This window comes from Micropterus dolomieu, linkage group LG22 (assembly GCF_021292245.1).
Source record: "Micropterus dolomieu isolate WLL.071019.BEF.003 ecotype Adirondacks linkage group LG22, ASM2129224v1, whole genome shotgun sequence".
In the NCBI taxonomy this organism is placed as follows: Eukaryota; Metazoa; Chordata; class Actinopteri; order Centrarchiformes; family Centrarchidae; genus Micropterus; species Micropterus dolomieu.
In genome coordinates this window covers 7,775,240-7,787,044 of record NC_060171.1, presented here as the reverse complement: position 1 = coordinate 7,787,044, position 11,805 = coordinate 7,775,240, and the positions used below count along the sequence as shown (strand labels likewise).

The following is an 11,805-nucleotide window of genomic DNA, read 5'->3' as shown; positions in this document are numbered from 1 at the left end:
GGGGGGGGGGGGGGGGGGGGGGGGGGCTGATAAACTGAGAAAAAAAAAAATCAGATGTAAATTTATAGGAATAAAATAAAAATCAGAAATTCCCTCAAATTAACGTCACAAAAAATCCAAATCACTCTGGTGTTTTCTTCTGAATACACCCAATTCACGGCAAAGTATCTAAAGTGCACAATAGTATAGTGATTGTGTGTTGTTGAAGTCCAATATAATTATCCACGGCACGCATAATACGCGACAGGTGTGTGTGTGTGATTTCTTGAAAAAATAAATAAAACAACACTAATTTTTGAGTGTTTCTCTCAAATGTATGAATGCAATGTCAGAATATTCAAGTTTTTAACTTGTACATTTCTGATTAAATCTCCCATATTAATATTGGAAATTCTTTTCCTCTCTCACCTGGCTCCAATTTTTTATTTTTTTTTTATTACAATGGACCTTATGTGCAGTTGTACCTTTACATCTTCATCATATTACAGATAAGAGTCCATAAAATACATAGAGAATTAGCCTACAACAAGAACACTGAAGATAATTATAAATTTACTCAATGCAATGCCACGTCGGCCGCCACGATATTAGATTTGGCCGTTAACGTGTCTTTACTCCCCTCATATCCTGACACTATCAACGTGCATTCTTCTGGGGAAAATATGGAGAATGTGCCGTTGAGAAAAAAAAACTCAGCCGAACACGCCCCAACTCCAATTAAGTTAACACAGACAACTAACCAAAATCTTATTAACCGTCGTAGTACCGTTAATACCAGTGTAGCAGTCAGAGTTTGTCAACCCCGAGTTTGCTTGATAACCCGAGTTAACTCTGAATAGGTTGAACTCCCTTCATCAAGTGTAGACAACATGTTTAAAGTTCATGTAAATGAAATAATGATTGTCACACAGGGTTTATTTCCTTTTGCCAATGACCGTGACTTCCAATTGTTATGTAGATGTCCTCAGGCAGGGAGTCTTATTAAACAAGAAAAGTTTGGGGCAGACTGGAGAATGTGCACTGAAGTTACAACAACTTTAAGTTTCATGGCGAAGCATGGACACACCATTTAACAAAATCTCACAGCACTACAAACATTTTAAGTAAATCTGATTAATTCTGTAGGAGGACTTGGTTAAAGTAGGGAGCCTATAAGTGGCACCCCCCCCCCCCCCCCAAAGTCAATTAGCTAGCCAAAAGGAGAGTGCGTGTACAATTTAATGATTCCTAATGGCTAAGCTGTGTGGTAAATGTTGATGTTAGAAATTAACATTTGTCTTGACTTACGAGAACTCCTCGGTCATGGCGTATTTGTCTCCCTTGGCGGTGCGGAGGGCCACCACAGGCACTTCTCCTGAGATGCCATCCAGGCCGAACTCAGACAAATCGTGGCTGAACGAGTTCTTGTTGGCCACGGCAAAGTTCAGCTTCTTGCCCTGATCCAGGAAGCCCTTGGCCACCTTCATCACCCTGTAAAATGTTAGTTTGGTCTGCGGTTAAAAGTCATGCTTTGAAAATGACGACGAAAGTCACATCTCAAATCAAAGGCTGCATTTAGGGACTGAAAAGTCCAACAATGGACGAACATAAGACAAATCTGATAAGAGCAAATCAGCTGCACAGTGGTGTGCAAAGAACAACCCTGGGGGTGAGTTTGGATACACCTACCTGTTCCTCCAGTAGTTGGAGCCCTTGGGATTTTTGTCATAATCAACATCATAATAAGCCACAAGCAGGTCTTTCCCCCTGATCTGGTCCTTGTTGTCGTCCGTCATGTGGGGGCAGATTCCAAAGCTGAGTTGAAGAAAAATGGTAAGAATGGATCAGTTTACAAAGAAATTTAAACCAATGAGCAATACTTTTTCAGTTGGTAAAGGACAATCAGTGATATGGGTTTACTGCAGTATAAAAAGTGCAAACATTTATTTTGTTATAACAATTCTGATCACATAGTTCACATCTTTCAGAAAGTCTCCAGAAAAGCAGACAAGATTAAATATGCTGAACATACTGATGTTCTGCAGACTTCAATGTCATGCAATTAAGTCTTCAGACAACAGACAAGGCTGTGGCAAAGTGAAAGTAAAACAAGAAAAAATAAATGAGTATTTTGCGTAATGTGGACAAAGAATACAGGCGACTCATCCGCAAACTTTGTCACTTGGCTGTTAGTGAACGGTAAGACTGGTAAACCACATGTACAGGCCATGTGTGCTTCTACTGTAATCTTGTGTTTTAGTTAAATGTGTGAGATACCTGCCTTAAAATTAACAAAATGTGAAAGTAAAGCACTCATCACATATTCTGTGCAAAATATACAGAAAATACTGTGGATTCACCTTATGCCACCAACGCCTTAAACTGATTACAACACACTGATATGGAAATGTTTTATCACCACATTGCTTTTTAGCGCAGTCACAACACAGAACAAAAACACAGGAAACAGCATGCTAGTGGTTTCGTACTTACAGGGACCTTTGTGTTTGCATTAAGCTCACAACATCTACAAAAACCTATGTAACAGTCTGGCTACATCAGCTTATAGATGGCATAAGCCGAACCAAAAGGATCAGGCATTAGTGGGAAAGGTAAATAGGCCAAGGATCCATGTGTCTCCAATCATCATTTTTCATTATAATGAGATTGAAGATAACAATCTTCTTTCAACTGATGTGCCTCAAACACAGAGGCATCACTCTGGTTCTCAACAGTTTTACTGGCACAGTTTCAGTCTGCACCTCAGATAATGGTGTAGCCACCATGATCTGCAAAGACTGCAAATATTATGCATGTTATTTTTCTCGTCTAACAGATTCACTCAGTTATCTCATTTACTTCTAAAATAGCATGACACTAGATTATAAAGTCCAGTATTTGTTCATCAAAAGTTAAAACACTGTTCCGTTACAGTCTACAGTAAATGTATGCATTTTCCTGATTTATTAAGCCATAGTCCCGGAGTTGAGAGAGAGCTGACGGTGTTTGCAGATTGGACACCTCACCTACTCCACAAGGTCCTGTTGGCACTGAGCCACGTAAGCAAATATGTGCTGTTACTATGCAAAATACGTAAATGTGTTTTACGACTGCCAACGTGATCAACTGCTGTAAACGTTTTGTGCTTTGCAAATAAATAGAAACCATCATCTCTTCTGTCTAACAGCCTTGTGCTCATGCCTGAAACACAACAACAAGGATGCTGGAACAAGAAAATCAACACTCACATGTTGTCCTGGATGAACTTCTTGATTTTGTTGCTGGTGTATTTGTCCTCGCTGAACTGGACGGAGCTTTCTTCAAATTTGTTGTTGAGTCGTGGTGGACGGAACAAGACAACAGCTCTGGAAAACAATAAGAAAGTAAATGTCACTGTTGCCTTGCTGCACTGACAGCAACTATGCTGATGATGGTGAGATCAAACATGCAATGAAGCAAGTCACTTTAACTTATTAAGTAAATATCTGCTCCTATAGACTGCCAAAAGGCAGAAAGAGCTACTTACTCTCCGTCAATGCCATGGCTCTGGAGGAGAACCTCAGAGTTGGTGTGGGCAAAGCGGTAGTTGTCCCTCAAGGCACTGGCGGCCTTCAGGTACTCTGTCTGTGCTGTGCTCTTGTCATCAGCAAAGAACCCTTTGAAGGAAAAAGTGAATCACATTCAGATCAAAATGCACTGTCCCCAAATTACACCAACATTGACTGTAGAATATTATGATGATATCTGAACAATTGTTTATTATGCGAGACAGTGGCTTGTATCAACCATCAAGATGTACCTCAAATTAATATCCAATGCTTATTCATCACTGTAACTCACCAACAACACTGGCGTCTTGGTCTGAAATAAACTTCTGAAAGTCTGTGTCCGTCTTGAGCTCCACAGAAGCTGGCCCAGCTTGCTTCTTGAGGAAACTGACAATCCCATCTACAGAGACCGAGAGGAGTGCAAAAGAACACAGAAGAAAAGAGGAGGAGAGAGGCAGAAAACAAAGATGATGACAACAATGTGACAGAAATAAGTACATATAAGGGAGTATTTGTAAGTGTAAGAACCTTGAAGACATTTTACACTGGTATACACATCAGAAGCAAATACCTGCTGTTCTGGGGCCATCATAGGGACCAGATTCCTCTCCGTCCCTGAAGATCTTCAGCGTTGGGTAGCCACTGACACCATATTTGCTGCATGTGTTGCTGTTGGCTGTGCAGTCAACCTACAGAAAAAGAAAATAATTCACTCTCTGCAGAGATACAGAGAGTACTACAGTACAGAAAGCCACACTAAAGTGCACAAAGTTAAGTGAACTGCATTATGCAATACCTTGACCAGAGAGACAGTGCCTTTCAGGCGTGTGGCGGCTGCCTCGTACTCGGGTGCTAGCCGTTTACAATGGCCACACCTAATGGACAGAGGATATGGATCAGTCAAACAAGTTACACTTCAGCTGTATTCAGGTCTCAGCTTGGAGATCCTGAGGGAGATCTAGTGATTTCACAGTGTGCAATTTGATAACTGAGGTATTTCAATAGGGTTTAAGGATGACAACAAAAGGTTTATCTGTTAAAGGGGGGGAAATGATTGACAAGATTGAAAATCGTTTAACTTTTATTAGTTAATAAACAGTAGCAGGTGTACAATTATTATTTATTATCAGTTACTCTGTTGATCATTTGATTAATTGTTTGTTCAATAAAATGTCAGCAAAAATTTAAAATGTCCATCACAATTATCCCAAGCCTGGGTTGGCATATTAATATTTCTCATCTTGTCCACGCAAGAGTCCAACACCAAAAGATATTTGGTTTATTATCATAAATTACTAAGAAAACCAGCAAACCACATTCGATAAACTGGAACCAGTCCAGTCTTGCTTGAAAAATAATCGTCTCAGTTCTAAAAAAGAACAAAATATTACATAAACTGTTTAACTTCAAAAGTTTTTATAAATACTATTCTGATCAACTTCAAAATTTATTCAAGTTTGGAACACTGGTTCTACGTCACAGTTTCTATAGACCAATCAGAGGAGGACACCAAAACTTCCCTGGCCAATCAGAACGTTACAACAGGTAAAGGACACTCCCCTAACTTCCTTATTCGCACGTAGTTTCCATTGATAAGGATTCAGAGCAGTAATAAATACGAGACATAACGTTAAAGCTCTATAATTTGTACACATAAATATTTCATTTACTGTCAAAGCGTCTTATAATATGCCTACCAAAAATAACGTTAGCTGGCCTACACCTTTCCACTTCTAGCTAACATGCTAACGTTGGTGACTAGCCAATAAACCAGAGAGATTTTGACAGCAACGTTACAGAGTCTGTTAATGTTACACGCAGAGATGAAGTCTGCAATTTATACAACGAATGCAATAATTTAAGAAGACAGTAGAGATACGTTCACAGTGTTAAGTCCTGGAAGTGAGCGTCCGTTAGCTGAACTGATCACCACGAAGCAAGGAACGCTAGCATTAGCTTATTTAACGACTGCAAACAGTTAAATCGTTCATATACTCTGCTTCTTAAAACGTAAAAAGACTCACCAAGGGGCGAAAAATTCCACCAGAGCGAGTCCGTGGTCTCCAATCTTGTTTTCGAAGTCATCATCCGTGTAATCGAGCACATCACTGGCCCGGGTAAACCCGGCGAGGGCGACCAAGAAGATCAGCCTCAACATCGCACCCCGCACAAGCTAGAAGACACTATTTGTTAAAAACAAAAAAAAAAGGTTGAGTTGCAAATTGTGTCCGTGGCAGCCCCCTTCTTCAGCGACCTGAAAGTCAAGGCTGCAAGCTCCTCGGACAGGGCCAAACGCAGACTGGTCGATAGAGAAAGAGAAAGAGATGGGAGGGAGGCGGTGAAGATGTTCAGGCAGGCAGCGGAACCGCTCCTTACCACAGTGTGGCAGACTCTCATTGGTCTATCCGACCCGTCAATCTACTTCGACCAGCCAATGAGAAGCAGGAAAATGAGAGTTCGTCCTGTCAGAACCAATCACAACTCAACGAAATCAAAGCTCCTGTCTAACATGCGGAAGTTATTCACTATTCAATAGTTCACTGCTTAAAGTAGTGGATTTCTAATTAACTGCAAACAACACTAAATGTGTCGATTACAGTAAGTTATGTTATTTAATATGGACATATACATACAAGTATACTGCCCATGTATAAGAAACCAAAAACATAGTTACAACTAACTTCTGTCATGTAACTTTAGTCTACAGTAAACCCTGAGACGTTTTGGGCATTTTGACTAGGAGACATCAGTCAATGTTATACGATAAGAGTTACTTTACTGGGAATTTATAGGGAAATTCGTTGAAACATCTAAACATCCAGAAACATTTCCCCCAGCTTCCAATATTGCAAATTGCCATATTGCACGTAACATGTCATGTATACAGAAAAGCACAGCAAAACAAGTACAAACGTAAAACTGTAAACTATATCGACGATGACACAATAAAGTCTAAGACCTGTTTCCAATGTTGGTCCTTGATGCCTGGAGAGTAAAGATGCAGGAGTCATAAAGCAACACTATAAATAACTGGGCTACATCTTGATATATGAAGTCCCTCCAGGTCAAAAAAAAAAAAGAAAAAGTTATATACAAACTATAACTAGGATGGTAATCACTCTCAAGTTTCCTGTTAAACATAATTTGACCCTTTTTGTTTTAATTTTGCACCCTACTTTTTAAATGACAAGAGAGAAGTGAAGGAACAAGCATGTCTTAGATAATTTTCATATTTTATTATAGATTCTTTTATGACAGACACAGACAGACAGACAGACAATGTGACAATACAAGAACATAGCTATTGCACATACAAGACAGACGTGTGGAAGGAGGGAGGGTTAGTGTTTAATTTGTGTTTATTTTATGCATGTGTTTCTATTTAACACATAGTATGTCCATAGGAAAACATGCATACACATGATCTAACATCGTCACATACTTTGTTCCAATAGCTAAATCCATTTTCAAGATCTTTTAAATTGTACCTCTGCCTACATCCCAGAAAGCCTTAACAGCTGGACAGAGCCATTGAGAGGGCATGACGGTGTCCACCTCCCACAACCATGCCAGCATAAGAGTGTTTGATCAATCTTTGCTCTGTGAACTATTTGTATTACCCCAAATCATCACATTTGGGCAGTGATACTGAGTAACTCGAAATGTTGTCCCACTCAAGTGGGAGTGAGTGTGATACCCAGGTATTGCTTCTATGTTTTCAGTGTCTGGATATTACTACTGGGGGAGGAAAGGAGAACAAGCTTGTATATTATGCATAAAACCATTCCCCTCTCATTTGCAAGCTTTTTTAGGCTGTTAACCAGGTGTAAATGCACGTATGGTACCCTTTGAGGTTATTTTTACAATGATAGATTTTATCTGCAAATAAGAGAGAAAAGAAGATTCATTCAGATTGAATTTTGTTATTATTTCTAAAAAAAATAATTATGCTATTGTCCTTCTCAACTTGACCTAACTGATGAATATTATGTCCTTTCATAGGTATGTAAATCAACAGAACAGATTTTTCCATAGTGGACATTATGGGAGAGAAGTACACATGGTACCCAACTTATATTGGGTTTGGGACAATACTATAATGATGCAGATAAATGGATTTGCTATGCTCTTTGATTATCTGCCCCTTCAGCCAAACCCAGTTAGCTTTGGAAGTTGTACCTCCATAACCCAATAAAATGTGGAATTCTGTTGGATGAAAGCTAATAGAGATACAAGTCAGTCACATCCATACTCCTCAGCATAGAAAACGTCTTGTGATTTATTCTAGGTACTTTACCTTTCCATATGAATTGAGTCATTATTTATTTCTTTAAACCAATATTGATGGATTTGAAGGGGAATGGAGGATATGATGTAAGGCAATCTTGGGAGGACATTAATTTTCATCATATGTACCCTTACCCACAAAGATGACGATAATGGTCTCAAATAATCTCTAATGGTTCTTACTAAACCTGGACCATTGGATTTGACAAATTAATATATGTTATATCAGAATATCATATATACATACATAATGTATATATGATATTCTGATATAACATAAATTCATTCCTTCAGGTTTCCAGACGAAATGGACAGAACCTAGATGATCAGAACAAGTCAAATAATTTACCCGAATAGCTTCACTTTTATTTTACCAATTTATGTTATATCCTGAAAATAATCTAAATGATTTGAATATCTCTATAGGTAACTGTCGATAGAATATCATCAGCGTAGAAATTTATTTTGAACTTATGTCCGCCCACTGATATACCCATTATTTCTGGATTTTCATGAATAGCACAGGCTAATGGCTCAAGGGCTAAAACAAAGGGGATATTGGGCACGCCTGCTGTGTCCCCCAGTATAGATGGAAAGGGTCAGAAAGAATGTTGTTGCTTCTGAGGAGACTGGTTTATGGTACAGTACTAGACAGGAAATCTGAATTTTGATAAAATGTGAAATAAATATGGCCCTTCTATCCTGTCAATGGCTTTCTCGACACTCAATGATATTGCAATTGCTGGTTGCTGAAGAGAGCTGGCTTAAACATTACCTGAAACTGCCTCCTCCTGTCATTAGCTGACTGATGCCCAGCTATAAATGGACTTTTGCAGACACTTCACATTCGTTGTTTAGGAGTCTTAATCAGTGACATTCACTGATCTTCTATCATGTCACCATATAACTTGGAGACAACTCATCCAGAAAGAATGTTTAAAATTTGAGAGTGAGTCAACACCAGGGGTCGTACCCGATGAAAGATATTTTATAGCAGACTCACTTTCATTAGGTATAACATCTCTAATTCATCTTTCTCAGTTCCATTCAGAACTCAAACTCATTGCTGCTCTAGTAAGCAAAAGTCTGCCCCACTAGTTCTGGTACGGTAGTTCCTCCATCCTTCAAAGCCTGCATTGGTCAAATTTAACTTTATTCACACTGATTATATTTTCAGATCTTCTTTCTGGCACATTGGCAGAACTACTGGTGACCACTTTTAGGTCAAGCTCCTAAGTTCATATATATATATATATATATATATAGTCTTCTTAAACTAAGCATATCCTTGATTCAGATGTCAGAGGAAAGGGCAAACACACTGATCACTTTGCTGATCTGCAGGTTTCCACAGTCTTTGTGCTTGTGGAAAAACTAAGCCCCCAGAATTTAGTGTGCTGGAGGCATGTTTCTTAGGAATTAATTCTCATTACTCAACACTTGTTTTCTGTTGGCTCTATATCTGTTCATTTTCCTTGATCCACTGACCGACTGAGACACTATGTGTCAAAATGATTGTCTTCTCTGTTGCTGTTTTGCCACTGTAACAGGAGATTATTGTGAAGGTGAAGCACATACTAAACAACAGGTAAGCAAACTTATATACTACCTTCATTACAGCAACAACAGATGGATAGATGACGATAAACAAACACAATCAGTGTCTATTTTGATTAAGGGTGTCAAAATAAAAATTTAATACCATTATTGTTCAAGTTTATAGTTGTGCTCAGATGGTGCATAGTCTTAAATAAAATTGTGATTAATCAGAATCACCACAAAGTAAATGTTACGCAGAAGATCTGGGGTCGGTACATACTTAAGGCACAGAGAGTGGGAGGAGGGAGGGGCCCAACAGCAAGTTTTTGCCCCATGACCCACTAACAGGTTAATCTGGATTTGAATATGAGACAACTATGTAGGGGACCATGTTTCTTTAATTTCTTGTAATGCTATTATATGTTGGACAAACTTTCACTTTTTAAAATGATTTTGTTATTGGTGTGAAAATCATGCTGCAAAACATTTGGTGGGCATAAACAATTTAAATGTATGCAATGAATCACTTAGGCTTCATATTCATTAACATTTTTATAAAGCTGTAGTTATATTACCAAGCCAGCAGAGGTAGCTCTCTGACAGCACACAGTGCTTGTCGCGCACTGTATGCAATTTTAAAAATGTATATTCCATCACTGTTACATAAAAGCACACCAGTCATACAACACTTCAGTAGATGCAATGTAAATAAGTTTTACTTTAAAGGTCATAGACTTTATAGTTCTCAGACACCTTCTATTTTTTTTGTTTGTAATAATACAGTTTTATAAGACATACTCAATTACTATCCCAACCTGTACATTTACATGCTACTCTCATACCCAGTTCGGTGTCCCAAAATCAAGAGTGTCAAGTCTGATACTTGCAAAGCTCATATATCCCTCTATGTAACCTGTTTAACTGTCTCTGAAAATATTTCCTTTTGAGTTGAGACCTTCATCAGCTTTTCAATAAATGCATGTTTCTCCTCTCCTGAATGCAGTTGTAGTTACTAGTTAACCCAAAAAAAGTGTAAATGTCAAAGTAATTCGAACTGACATGTACCCATATTTCTTCAAAGTACTTTGCAATATTCGAAGAGGACAGTTAGAATAGTGACAATGTTGAAAATCTAAGAGACATGAAAAGTAATGAAAGTTAGATGGACTAAAATCAGCAGAATGTCTATTGTGCCCACCTTTTTTGAAAAAACACAGAACACGTGACACTATTTAAAGAGCTTTCTGATGTTATTTCACAATATAATAAATCATCTTCACTCATGCAGATGAGAAAAGGTTGTGCAAAATGTGGTGTACATCAAGAATATAGATAAGTAATATTTGACCATATAGTGATATGGAGTCTTTATAGTGCATTCAGTATGCATTTTTGCCTGCCCTGTTTTGCTTGCCCTTGGTACAGTACAGTACAACCCCCCCACATTCTTCAATTTCAGTGTTTTCTTGCTTGGATTAAAAGTTTACATGATTATTTATGCACTGATGGACTTTCCTGACTTTCAATCCAAATAAAGCTCCACTATATGGCTACAAAACATGGTTTTCATTGTGGGAAGTAATCATTCCTTGATTATTATAAACCTTGCTTTCTAAACAGTTTCTTTCCCCTCATCTCTGTGGCTCAGACTTGCAGATCTACAGACAACTGGTGAGCTGTGCTAATCCTTTAAGGCAGCACTGCTTTTCTTCCAGACCAGCCACCGTTTACTGTAAACTTACAGCTGAGATGGGAATGGCAGAATTAGAGGAACATAATAATAGGGACTAAGTGAGGTTAGAGGATCCGCTTGAGTTATTTTTATTTTAATCGGGAGAAGACGAGCTGACTGTCAGTGTCAGTGGAGCTGTGATGAAAGTGTGTGAAGTGTACAGAAACAGGATTGCACTTAACTTGTAAAACATCTGTGCTGTTTCAAGGTCACCGATAGGACACTCATTTGCATCTCAACATATATCGCCTATACACTGTAGGCTAAAGCATGTATCATCATTAAATCAATATTTTATCACACTAAACAGTCTAGGAACCTGTGTTTTGTGTGTGTGTGTGTGTGTGTGTGGCTGTGCGCTCTGCAGCACTCATCTGCACTGTAGATTTCTTTTCTGTTACCCACAAAGCCCCGTCCCTCAAAAATCAGAACCCCCATTGCCTCTTTTAAATAGGTTGCCACAGCAACCCGCTTGGCTCCTCAGTCATATCTGGAACAAGGAGGAGCGAAAAGGAGAGGTCCGCAGCATTATGCTTGTGACGTGCACTGAGTGCTATGGGAGATAGCGAGGGAGGGAGGAGGAGAATGTATGTGTGTATTCAGGACATCAGAAGCTTCCTTCAAATCCTCGTGGAGAGAGAAAAAGATTGCTCCCGCCTCGCAACACCAACACTCGACGTCTCAGCTGCGTCTCATCAGAACACTGAACGCCTTGTTGTC

General features: G+C 38.9%; 1 protein-coding gene across 1 annotated transcript in view; it reads right to left on the bottom strand.

The window, feature by feature from the left end:
• Positions 1 to 5,856, bottom strand: part of pdia3 (protein disulfide isomerase family A, member 3) — a 9,861-nt gene extending 4,005 nt beyond the window's left edge. Inside the window, exons 1-8 of the mRNA XM_046037804.1 lie at positions 5,552 to 5,856; positions 4,324 to 4,402; positions 4,099 to 4,216; positions 3,820 to 3,927; positions 3,506 to 3,635; positions 3,228 to 3,344; positions 1,669 to 1,794; positions 1,288 to 1,470 (exon numbers count right to left, since the gene is read on the bottom strand). Coding sequence (XP_045893760.1) covers positions 1,288 to 1,470; positions 1,669 to 1,794; positions 3,228 to 3,344; positions 3,506 to 3,635; positions 3,820 to 3,927; positions 4,099 to 4,216; positions 4,324 to 4,402; positions 5,552 to 5,685 — 995 coding nt within the window. The 5' untranslated portion in view covers positions 5,686 to 5,856. The remainder of the gene's footprint in view (positions 1 to 1,287; positions 1,471 to 1,668; positions 1,795 to 3,227; positions 3,345 to 3,505; positions 3,636 to 3,819; positions 3,928 to 4,098; positions 4,217 to 4,323; positions 4,403 to 5,551) is intronic.
• Positions 5,857 to 11,805: the final 5,949 nt, after the last annotated feature.